The 13,043-nt window shown below is 49.6% G+C and overlaps 1 protein-coding gene across 1 annotated transcript in view; it reads right to left on the bottom strand.

The window, feature by feature from the left end:
* Katnip (katanin interacting protein) overlaps positions 1-13,043 on the bottom strand; it is a 99,239-nt gene that overhangs the window by 70,522 nt on the left and 15,674 nt on the right. The window contains exon 2 of the mRNA XM_090357881.1: positions 7,315-7,370. Coding sequence (XP_090214007.1) covers positions 7,315-7,370 — 56 coding nt within the window. The remainder of the gene's footprint in view (positions 1-7,314; positions 7,371-13,043) is intronic.

Genomic DNA, 13,043 nt, shown 5'->3' with positions numbered 1-13,043 from the left:
CCTTCCCTCCCCTTCTTGGTCCCCCTCTCTCCCACTCATGTCCAATATCCAACCCAGCTACAAAACCCCTTCGTAGCACCTCACTGGCCCCCCTCAAACCCGGCCTATCACCTCTGCCAGAGTCTACAATGCCACCTGCCTGCTTCCACCCTCACCCCTGGCCTGCTCTCATCACAAAATACATGCGTGGTTTTCTTCTTTTAGTCTGTGTGTGCATGCGCTGCTACTGAAACTTGAACTCAAGAGCCTGGGCGCTGAACCTTAGCCCATGTTTACTCAAGGCTAAGGCTTTACCACTTGATTCCACAGCTCCACTTCTGACTTTTTTTTTTTTTGGAAGTTTATTGGAGATAAGGGCCTTACTTTCCTGCCAAGGCTGATTTCAAACTGTGAGGCTCTCAGCTTCCTGGACAGCTAGGACTATAGGTATGCCAGCTAAACCACATGCCTTTCTCCCCACTTCCCCTCTCTTGAAGGGAAGTACCCAAGCTCTTAGGAATGGCCCCAGGCTCATCCAGCCTGGCCTGGGCTCCTTGGTCCTGGGTCACCTCCCAGAGATCCATGCTGCTTCTTACACATCCAGGGGTCTTCCTGAGGATCCCACACTCTGCCACCCCTGCTGGCCTCAACCACAAGCACCCACACTCCACGGGGGTGGCTTCCAGCCTGTCAGTCTGTGGTGGGGACCAGAGGCAGGCACACAACAGGTAGGGGACAACCCCAGTGAGTGACTGCAGCCAGCCACGCCCACAGGCCCTTCTCACCCACGAGTGCTCATGGTGACTTCTCTTCTCTACTGAGCCCTCACCCAGGACTACCCTGGCCAGGCTTCTGTGTCACCGGCTCCTGCGTCCAGCCCCCTCCCCCACTCCTGTCCCTGTCCCCTGGCTCCTTCCCCTCCCCTTGATCCTGCACAGCTGTCTATCAGGGGCTCTGGGCTGGCCTCTATTTGCATGCCATCTCAACAAGCTAGGGAAGGAGACGTTTGTCACTGTTCCCGTTTTCCAGTTAAGGACACTGAGGCAGGCTGGAGTGGACCCCACGATTTAGAATGAAGCTATGAGGCAGGAGTCAGCAAACTCCAGGCATCCAGAGTTGCCGAGGAAACAGGAGCCCACACAAAGCCCCCTCTCCCCCTCCCCCTCCCCCTCTCCCTCATCTCTGCTCCCCCCCCCACACACACACACACAATGTTTCACGTTGAATCTAGGCCACCTAGCACTCCAGATACTTCTGTCTCTACTTCCCAAGGCTGAGATGGCAGGCCTGGCGACATTCTTGAAAGCCAGGACCTTAGTCTGGGGGAGTGCATTCTGCCAGCGGGCAGAGAATGGAGCGTAGTTGGCTGGTGAGTATGCGAGAACTCTACAGAGGCAGGAAGCTTTTGTGACAGAGAGACGGGAGAGAAACTTCATCCAGTTCTTGGCTGGGTTTTGACACAGTCTTGCTGTGTGGCTCGGATGGGCCTGGAACTCACGATCCTCCTGCCTCAGCCTTCCAAGTACTGGGATTACCACACCCGCCCCTTCATTTGTTCTCGGCCCTGAGTGTATTCTGGCTCTTGGTTTCTGAGCAGCAGTCCCCTTCCCTGTTCAGGGCCTTGAGCTGAAGTGACAGAGTCACCCTCTGCTGCTGAGTTTATGTAGTTTTTTAGCCAAGTCCTAATCTGTGCAGTCATGCTATAAAAAAAAAATGTGAAAAAATGCTTACCACAGTGCCTGGCCCATGGTAAATAACAGCCAGCAATAGTGGCTAATACTTACAGTCAAGCCACAGGACAACATTAACACCTCACCACCCCCCTCCCTTCTCTGGGTGAGTTGGTATGCTACAGGGTTTGTCTAGGCCCCATCTCAGGCCATAATTCTGTCAAGAGGTTTTGATGCTGTCTGTGAATGACAGATATGGGACACACAGACAGACAGACACACACAAATTGGTGATGGAATCTGGGTTCAGAACCACCTTGACAAACTAGAGATGGACCAAGGAAAACCTAGTAGAATGTAACAGGCCAAAGTAGTGGAGGGGCACTGGGGGAGGGCTACTGGATGATGGGGGTGCTTATCTAGATAACCCTCTCTCTAGAGGCACCCTGTCTGCGTCAGCTCTTGAGAACCCTGTCTCCCCTGCCTGAGAAAAACTGAAGGAAGCCTGTAGGCTTGCACCCAAAATCTCTACAAGTAACAGAAGCTGTGCAGTGTGTGTGTGTGTATGTGTGTGTGTGTGTGTGGTTTAAAGGCATTTTCTAGGAGGAAGTTAAATGCTTCTGCCATTCTCTACAAAGTGAGCTCTTCAGACAAGCACACTCTCAAGAGTGTGACTGTTCAAACCTCCAATGTTCTGCAAAAGACAAAACCCATTACCATGCAGGCTCGCCCAGCCCACCTAGGACCACTTAGCCAGGATCAAGACTGTTGGAGCTCACTAAGGTCCAGGGCCCTCCAGGATCCAGTGAGTTGGCTCGGCCTTCTCCCCACTCCCCCCCACCACCACACTGAATCCCAGGCCCAGTCAAGGGGGGATACTCACTGGAATCTAGCACTGTTCCAGGCACTGTAATACATCACTTCTTCCAAAGGGGCACCATGGAGCCCACCAGGAGGGCAAGGGTGGGTCCTGGGTACCTGGTTAGGACTATAGAGGGGCTGGAAATACTCAAGGCACAGGGAAATGGAGAGCTCAGGGAGTCCTGTGTCTCTGAGCGCCGGGGGTCCTGATCACTGGTGCTGGACACTGAGGACGTTATGCTGGATGAATTCTCTACCATTTTCCTTTTTTTTTTTTTTTTTAAAAAAAAGCATGGTATGATAAATTTACCTTCTAATGATTTTTGAGTAAACTACAATGACCACAATTTCAAACGTCATTAATAATTCATGACCAGGGGCCATAAACACTATATAATCTCTACAGGCAGGAACCATGAATACTTGTTAGAGACGACCTGAGAATATTTTTACCAGCTGAACTGAAAGTATTTACTGACTTCCAGCTGAGACCAGCACAGTTCTATTTTTTCCGGAACTAACTGTTAACCCTTCCCATGCCAGTCGAAGCCACCTCTTCCAGGAAGTCCTCTCCTTCCTCAGGCATCCTTTGGGGCTTGATCTGGGGGTCTAGGGTGGGGGAGGAGGGAGCTCTGGGGTTGGGCAGGGTGGTCACTAGTAGATCTATCTGTCTGTCTGTCTGTCTGTCTGTCTCTACTCTCTATCTATCTATATGGGTATTGGGGTTTGAACTTTGGGCCTGGGCACTGTCCCTTTTTACATCCAAGGCTGGCACTCTACCACTAGAGCTACAGCTCCTTTTCAGGCTTTTTGGTAGTTAATAGGAGAATAGTCTCATGGACTTTCCTGCCTCAGTTGGCTTCAAACTTCATATCCTCAGATCTTAGCCACCTGAGTCTCTAGGCTTACAGGCATAAGGCACAGATGCCCAGTTGAGTGAGTCTTATCTACTTATTTACTTATCAGTTTATTGCTGTGTAGGTCCTAAGGCTTGAACTCCAGGTCTGAGGTTTTTTTGTTTTGTTTTGTTTTGTTTTTTTGCTTAAAGCAAATACTCCACCACTTGAGACAATGCTCCACTTCCCGCTTTTTTTTTGGGGGGGGGGGTGAGGGGATAGTTAATTGGAAATAAGAGTCACATGGATTTGTCTGCCCAGGCTGGCTTTGAATCAGAATCCTCAGCTCTCAGCTTCCAGATTATAGGTCAAGCACTCAGCACCCAGGAAGCTAGACCTATAACACACAGCACCCTGGTGTCTGGCCCCACCCCTGCTCTGACATCAGTGGTTTGGGCAGCTTGAGCTGTTAGGAGAGCTAAAGGATCCCAGAAGCATAACCCAGTGGGGAGAGGCTACTATCAGGCAGGTGGGAAACAAAGAGGGGAGGGGAGAGCAAACTGGGGTGTCCCCTCTAAAGGAGACAGCCCCAGAAAGAAGCCAGAAACCCCATAATGTGCAGACAGTTGAAGACCCGTAACTTAATGTCCCCAAGCAAGCTCATGGAGCGCAGCAGGCCTCCTCCCCCTCCACCCCCCACCTCCCAGCCTCCCAGGGCAGAGTAAGCAGTGTGCACAATCTCAACACGGAAAAGGAGTAGGATGTAGGTCCCCACCTTGGTTTAGTCAGCTCTGGACCCAGACAGCCAGTCTGTCCCCCGCCTTTCGTGGTGACACAGCCTGGTCTGCACCTGACACCCTATGTAAATTGCACAGTGCCAGCCAGGGAGATTTCAACAGGTAAGGGGAATGAGGACAGACAGAGGGGGAGGAAGAGAAGCAGTGGGGAGGCAGGGAGAAACAGAAGTGGGGAGAAGAGATCCTGGCAGCTTGCCACCCCCCCCCCACACACACTTCTTTTGTTTTTCTAACCAAACCAAAGCCTGTAGGGAGAGTCTGTCTCAGAGGGCCCGCAGCCATCTTAAACATCTTTCAGGATTAACCCTGGGTATGGAGATAAACACCTCTGCCCTTTGTTTTCCTGCTCCAAGCACTTTTTAGAAGAGGAATGATCTGAAATGCTCTCAGGCAACTGGCACTCGGGGAGTAGCTGGCAATGTGGAAATTAGAAGTCCTGTTGTCAAGGAAAAGAGAAAGGAGAGTGAGGGAGAGGGAGAGGGAGGGAGCGAAAGAGCTTAACTCCTTCCTTATAACCTTGCTTTATGGTTTATTGTTTTCTTTCCTTTCTTCGTTTTTCTTTCTTTCTTTTTTGTGTTCCATTATGAGGGTTCAAATTTAGGATGTGCATTTGCTCAAATTGCTTGTTCATAGCTGGTACTCTATCACTTGAGCCATGCCTCCAACCCAGTGCTTGCTTGTTTGTTTTGCTGGTTGTTTTGGAGATGGAATCTCACGGATTTTTCTGCCTGGGCTGGCTTCAAACCACAATTCTTCAGATCTCAGCCCCCTAAGTAGCAAGAATTATAGGCGCAAGCCAACACCAGTGACTGGTGAATTTTTCTTATTTTCAAGTTATTTTTTTTTTTCTAGTCGTAGCGCTTAAACTCAGGGCCTGAGCACTGTCCTTGGGCTTTTCTCAAGGATAGCATTCTGCCACTTGAGCCACAGCACCACTTCCAGCTTTTTCTATGTATGTGGTACCAAGGAATTGAACCTGGGTCTTCATGCATGCTAGGCAAGCACTCTACTACTAGGCCAAACTCCTGGCCCCCATCAAGTTAAATTTTTTAACATGGATAGGTGGGATGCTGTATATCTTAGCTGGTCACCACTCATTCCTGGCTCAGAGGCTATTCTCTGCCCTTGGCCCTTACCCCAGGAAAAAGGCCTGGGCTCACCCCTACCCCAGTTTATCTACCTCTGTACAGGAAGCTATCCCCCTGCCCTTGCCTCCATGAAACTCCCTTCTAGAAAGAACTACCATTTCCATCTAGGTTGCCCCTGGAGCCACCGGAACCAAGCAGGCCACAGCATGCCAACCCTCATCCTAGGGGGATGAATGGAAATTCAAACGGGCTATCTGTCCAGCTGAGAAAGGCAACAAGATGACAGGGTGACCGTCACAGCTCAGCACTCAGATCCAGCAGAACACACCCAGTATTATGAGCCCCACTGCAGATGGGCCTCCAGGGAAAGGAGCCGAGGGATATGAGAGAGGGGGGGGGCGCGAGCAAACCATTTTGGTGCTCCCAGACCCAGCCTGGCCTGAGAAATGCCCTTTGGCTACTGGTTTTGTTTTGGTTTGTTTTTGCCAGGCCTAGGGCTTGAACTCAGGGCACTGTCCTTGAGTTTCTTTTGCTCCAGGCTAGTACTCTACCACTTGAGCCATTGCCAGCTTCTTCTGTATATGTGGTACTAAGGAATTGAACCCAGAGCTTCATGCATGCTAGGCAAACACTCTACCATTAAGTCACATTCCCAGCCCCCTCCTTCCTATTTTACCTTCCTTCTTTCCTCCCTCTCCCTTCCCTCTTTCCCTTCCTTTCTTTGTTTTAGACTGTCTCACTACGTAGCCCAGGTTGGCTTCAAACTTACTATAATATCTTACCTCAATCTCCTGATTTCTGGGATTACAGGCGTGTACCACCATGCACCCAGCTTGCAAAGCAACTCTTGATACTGGCACTTCTCCTGCTATACTACTGATCCAGGATACCGAGCACTCTCCCAGCCCCGCAGTACCTACAGCTCCTGGCCTTGCTCCTCCCTCGGTGCTCAGCACAGAGCTGTGTGTACCATGCAGTGGGTTTCAAGAATGGCCATAGGATTTTGAAGCTGTTCTCAACCTTCTCTTGAAGTGAGGCCAGCCAGGTGCTACTGGGTCACACCTGTCAGCCTACCTACTCAGGAAGCTGAGGTTTGAGGATTGAGGTTCAAAGCCAGCCCAGGCAGGAAAGTCTGTGAGACTCTTTTATCTCCAATTATCCAGCAAAAAGCTGGAATGGAGCTGTGACTCAAGTGGTAGCAGCATCCAACCTTGAGTGAAAAAAGAGTTAAGGGACAGAGACCAAGATCTAAATTCAAGCCCTAGTAAAAAGTGAGGGAGGTCTTGTGCAGGGCATAGTGGCTGGCACATACCTGCCATCCCCAGCCGGCAGGAGGCAGAGGCAAGAGGACTGCAAGTTCAAGGCCAGCCTTGCCTGTACGTCCCTAGTGCCACAAAACCCCAAAATAACAAAGAAACAAAAAGCTTTCTTCAAAGGAAGGCCTGCCTGCAGCCCTCCACCTCCACCGGTTGTTTTCTGTCCTTTTCTTTCTTTCTTTTTTTAAATTGTTAACTTCTTTCCATCCCCTGAGCATGGCCTGGCTTGATGATGGCTTGCATGGAGGCTCCAGGCCCTCGTTTGACAAATGTTCCTTCACTTGAGGCAGGAAGGACACTGGGACAGTTAGGGGCCTGCGACTGGATGTCTCCTACCCTTGGTTCCTAGAACACAGCATGGGCAAAGCTGCCTCTCCTGCTGGAGGCCAAACACACCCATGGAGGAGAAGCCAGGCGCCCTGGCTAACACCCCACCAGCCCCAGGTGACACAGCAGTGGACTGCAGATGTGACAAGGAGCCCAGCTCGGAGCCCTTGGCCTTGGCCCATCCATAGGCAGAAGCCCCAGGAAGCCTAAAGGCTCTGGCTCCGGAAAGCCAGTGTTTGAATGCTGGAATGCTGGTTGAAAACACAGGGACACAAAGCTAACCGATCAACTCTGTAGGAGATTGGATGGCAGGTCCTGCTGCCAGCTCTCCTTTGGCCCAAGAGGGAAAAAAGGGAGGTCATGAATGCCTATTCATCAGGCGGAACCCCTCAAGTCCTTTCAAACAGACCCGCCTCCCCGCCCCCCCCCAAGCCTGTTACCTCCTTTTTTTCCTGAGAGCAGGATCGGATTCTCTCCAGCTTCTTCAGGGTCTGACCTGTAGCAGTTCAAAACAGAATCAGAGCTTCAGGCTGTTTGGGAACAGGGAGTTTAGTACTGCAAAAGCTTTTTATTTGCAAACTGAATAGACAGGACCAATCATAATCAAATAATTTTAAGAAAATGTAGCCTATTATTATAATGGGAAAAATGGCCCGCTTTTGAAATAGACCATCGGCAAAGAAAATGGTAATTCACACACTCATGTTATTTGACTATAATGAACACAGCTTTGGCTTTTAATCTGCAACATTATCTGCACTGTGAAAAGGCCGACAGACCGCGATTCTCCCAGTTGAATTACATTTCTATTAAATTGTTTGGAATTAGACAAAAATGCTTTCCACAAAAATGCCTTCCACTGTGTTGCATATACATAAACTTTGATGGGTGCCAAACTAAGGTGGGGGGGCATGGAACCCCCAAACTCCCTACATAGTTGATGCCACAGATGTGAACTAGCAGCAATCACCCGTGTTCCAGAAAATGGGCAATTTTAGAGAGAATTGTTGCTTTTTTTGGCAAACCTGAACACTAGCATTTGAAGGGAGACCTTGATTTTGCAGAGAGACTTCATGTTGTTTAAAGTCACTGTCAGGGAGGAATCGAACAAGCATTGAAGTCAGGTGCCAGTTGGCTCATGCCTTCAGTGCTAACTGAGGCTGAGGTTTGAGGTTGATGGTTTGAAGCCAGCCTGGGAAGACAAATCCAAGCAACCCTTATCTCTTAGCATCAGAAATACTGGAAGTGGAGGTGTGCCTCAAATGGTAGAGCACCGACCTTCAGTGGAAAAAGCTAAGGGACAATGCTCAGACCCTGAGTTCAAACCCCAGTACCAGCACACACAGCCAGTCACAGACACACACAGACACACACACAATGTAAGACTGAGTCACTGCACTGTCACTGTCTCTTCTAAGCTGCCCAATGGCACTCTCAGGTGGCCATTTGTGACAATGCCACATCATGTGTCCCATGAGCAAAGAGCGTTTGGAGACAGTAGCTAAAAGGCTTGAGAGACAGGCAGTGGAGACTGAACCTCCCATGTCAGGTAAGTATCTGAGCTCTCCATATGCTCAGCGGGAGACAGACTTCCTCCTCCCGACTTAACACCACCCAATCAGAATGGCAGACCCCAGGAACTTAGGATGGGTTCTGAGACACAGAGTGGGGAGAGGGCAGGCAGGCTAATCCTGGCTGGGTAGTCAGGACCACCTGCCTTGGGGGTAGACTCACAGAGCGGGCTGGATGCCAGGACGGAAGGACTGGATGTGAAATTGACTTCATAGGGCCCAGAGGCAACCACTTACAAACCACTTACAACTGTACAAGAATGTGTGGGTGGGTGTGCACATGCCTCTGTATGTGTGTGTGTGCTCTTTCAAACCTGAAGACACAGAATGGGAAGCTAAGCTGTGGTTCAAGTGGTAGAACATCAGTCTTGAGTTTTAAAAAAAAAAAAATCCAAGGATCCAGGGCCCCTGAGTTTATGTCCCTGCTGGTACCAAAAAATTAAAAATGAAAAAGAGGAATTAGAGGTTTACTTGTTCAAGCAATTGAGTGTCAACTCTGAGCAAAAAAAAAAAAAAAAAAAAAAAGCTAAGCAACAGCACAAGGCCCTGAGTTCAAACCCCAATACCAACACATACAAGCACAAAACACCAAGAGCCTAGAGTTTAGGGGTGAGAAAGAGCCCAAGCCAATATGCCCCTATGATATGGGGTATCGATGGCGGGGTGTGGGTTATGGATGGAGATATATGGGAGCTGTCTGCTTAGTACTGCTGTAAGTTTAAAACTGCTCTAATGTGAAAGCTTATTAATTTAAACACACAAACAAAACAACCAACACAGGAAAGGCCTAGGGATCAGGAGATCTGGTTGATCAAGCCCTTGGGATTCCTGATGCTCTGGAGCAAGAACTAGACAATGGCTCTCCCATCTCAGTCACCCCCACTCTAGCTGTCCGCCTGAGGAGGCAGAGTGGACACAAAGGCTGGTTAGAGATGATGACACATCCATAGTCCCCACACTAAGTAGAAGGGACTGAGAGGAGCTAGGCCAGGAACAGCACTGGGGCAGGTAAGAGATGGCAGGGCCTGAGCTGCAGGAGGGTGGGCAGAGCCAGTCCAAGTGGTGGCACCAATCTGGCCAGGCCCCTTCTGTCGGTCATCCCAACAGCTAGGGATTGAGTTCCAGGGGTTGGCAGAGCAGAGCAGCTTTGTCCCATGAGTAAGGCACAGGATCTCTCTGGGCTAGTTATCCCAGATGTTTCATTTAAGCATGTAGCTAGACACTGGCGATTTACACCTATACGCCTATAACCCTAGCTACTCAGGAGGCTAAGATCTGAGGGTCCAGGTTCAAAGCCAACCGATGCAGAAAAGTCTGTGAGACTCTAATCTCCAATTAACCACACACACACACACACACACACACACACACACACACACACACACACACACACACACACACAACCACACCCCACCCCACAAGTGGAGCTGTGGCTTCAAGTGACACAGCACTAGACTTAAACCAAAAAAGCTGAGGGACAACACTGAGGATCTCAGTGAGAGCCTCAATCCTTATTTGAATCACCGCAGTGTTTGTATCTCATCTCCTAAAATTCCACCACTCGAAGACAGTAAAGTAAACCAGGAAGGTGGAACATAAAAACAAAATCTTAATACACAGCACACAGAGCTTACACTAGTGAAATTTGAAAGCAGATCTCTCTACTGGAGCTAATTAGAAGGGTCTTTATTCATTAAATTGGGAAATAATTTGCTTATTTTCCAAGGAAGATAATTCGCTCTAATTATGAGCATTTGTTACCTTACCTCCCTAGGAGGCTGCCTGGCCCCAGCTTCACACCCTGGAGCCTCCGCCTCCTGCAGATGGCTCATGCAGACGGCTGCTTCCTGCCAAGGGCAGACACGTGCCCGGTGACTGCCCTTGGCCTCCGCATCTCTTCCTCCCTGCCTCTCATTTATCCTCACCGCATCTCAGCCAGGCGAGGGGAAGAAGCTGACATTCATATCGATACATGCCGTTTCCCCTGCATTTCACAAGGTGACCTGCGCTTGCCTGAGCTCTGAGGCTGTAAATAGGCGTGATAGGCACGCTCCTGGCCTATCTGCTCTGGAGAATAGATGTGTGTCTGGGAGGGGGAAAAGACAAGAGGATGTGTGAGGGTTCTGTAAACAATACTGTTCTTCCACTGGTGATCACAAGGCTTGCTACCATTTTGAAGGAAAGAAGACATGGACGTCATTTTTGAAGCCAAGAGGCAAGGGGGAATCCATGTCAAAACCACCCTTGACAAGGAGGCCACCAAATATAGCACATGACACGTGTACATAGACTAATGGGTGGCCTCAAATCCTGCGCAAATGCAAATACAGACTTGGTGATAAAAATGCTTCTGTAGCCAGGTGTGGTGGCTCATGCCTGTAATCCTAGCCACTCAGGAGGCGAGATCTGAGGATGGCGGTTCAAACCCAGACTCTTGTCTCCAATTAATCACTAGAAAAACGGGAAGTAGGGCTGTGGCTCGAGGGGTAGGGCGGTAGCCTTGAGCTGAAGAGTTCAGGGACAAAGCCCAGGCCCAGAGTTCAAGCCCCACAACCAAAAAGAAAAAAGAAAAAATGCGTATGAAGTAGGCACGAGTTGCTCATGCCTGTAATCCTCCCTGCTCAGGAGGCTGAGGTATGAGGATCACAGTTCAAAGCCAGCCCAGGCAGGAAAGCCCATGAGACTCCTAACAAAGCAGAAACTCAAGAGCTCAGGGATAGCCCCCAGGCTCTGAGTTCAAGCCCTAGTACTGGCACATACACACACACACACACACACACACACACACACACACACACACAAACACACACACACACACACACACACAGTCTGTGATACCCTTATCTCCAATAAAATAGCAAAAAAAAAGAAGAAGAAGAAGAGGAACAGCTCAAGTGGTAGAGCACTAGCACTTGAGCAAAAATCTAAGCAAGAGTAGGAGACCCTGAGTTCAAGCCCATTCCTGACACACCCATACAAAAAAAAAAAAAAAACATGCAAAATACCATTTCCAGGGGGGGTTCTTAATTATTCACACTGTAACTAGGGTGCTAAAAACTGTAACTCCGAGTCCAGTGACTCCTAGCCAGAGGAACTCTCATCCATCTACCTACAGCACAAGCCCTCGGTCCTATGGTGGAATAGTGTCTGCCAAGGTCAGAGCAAGGACGGGGGCTGAGCTCACATGGACAGGGCCCCAGGCTCAGTATCCTTTGAGGCCTGTAGTTGCTGCTCTTCTGGCCTTAGGTGGCGCTGGAGTCCTTTTTGCTGATGTGGACCTAGAGCCACATAAAAGGAAGGTTTGGCAGTGATACGGACCAGGCAGTGTGCAGTACTATGTAGTGTCCCCTATTAGAACCCCCCCCATTTTTTTTTTTTTTTGCTAATCCTGGGGCTTGAACTCAGGGCCTGAGTACTGTCCTTGGGCTTTCTCAAGCCCTAGTGCTCTACCACTTGAGCAACGGCACCACTTCCTCCTTTTTTCCTATGTATGTGGTACCAAGGAACTTTGTTCATGCTAGGCAAGCACTCTACCACTAGGCCAAACTCCCGGCCTCGAGAACTCCTTTTCACATTCACATTGGGCTCCTTTGAGCCTCTTTGGGCCGCTGTGGGTATGGACCCCAGTGCCCAGGGCCCCTCAGACTTCCCGGGAAATTCACATAATATACCCCCGCACATTCCCCTTGATGGGTAGGAGAAGCAGTAGGTGTGCAGGCCAGATGAAAGCCACTCTTGCTTTTTAATTTATTTTGCTCTTAGTGCTAAAAATGAAATCGTCTTGCTTGAGATGAATAGTATAGTTCTCATCGGTGGAGAACAAACAAAAGAGATGAGAAACAAATAAATTAAGGGTGAGCAATTGCATGTTCCAGGTCACAAAAATGTTCCTTGGAAGTGGCAGGGCTCAGGGAGCACTAGCCTTGAGCAAAGCAGCTTAGGGACAGTGCCCAGGTCCTGAGTTCAAGGCCCATGACAGAAAGAAAGAAAGAAAGAAAGAAAGAAAGAAAGAAAGAAAGAAAGAAAGAAAGAAAGAAAGAAAGGAAGAAAGGAAGAGAGAAAGAAAGAAAGTGGGCCGGGAGTTTGGCCTAGTGGTTAAAGTGCTTGCCTAGCATGCATGAAGACCTGGGTTCGATTCCTCGGTACCACATATAGAAAAAAAGCCAGAAGTGGTGCTGAGGCTCAAGTGGTAGAGCTCTAGCCTTGAGAAAGTCCAAGGACAGTGCTCAGGCCCTGAGCTCAAGCCCAGGACTGGAAAAAAAAAAAAAAAAAAAGAAAGAATAAGGGAAGGGAAGGGCGAGCTAAGGGTGAGCTGGAGGCCCTGAGTTCAAGCTCCAGTACAGCCATGGGATAGAGGTATGGTTGGCCTCTTCTTTTCAGAACTCGTATCTTGCACTGAGCTGTGGGCTCCAAGCCATGGATAAGGAGATTAGAGGACACGCTTCCCCTGGGCAGGTGAGGCCTGCCTAGCAGACGTGGAGTGGAAAAGGTCATTAAATGTTAGGAGAGGCAGACTTGACCCTCCCTCTCACCAGGCTTTGGAGCCCACGGGTGGCCTGGTGAAACCTGCCCTGGCCCTTGTCCCACAAGTGAGGATC

Source organism: Megascapheus bottae, chromosome 25, assembly GCF_031878675.1.
Source record: "Megascapheus bottae isolate mThoBot1 chromosome 25, mThoBot2.hap1, whole genome shotgun sequence".
Lineage (NCBI taxonomy): Eukaryota > Metazoa > Chordata > Mammalia > Rodentia > Geomyidae > Megascapheus > Megascapheus bottae.
This window is presented reverse-complemented; position numbering and strand designations above follow the sequence as displayed.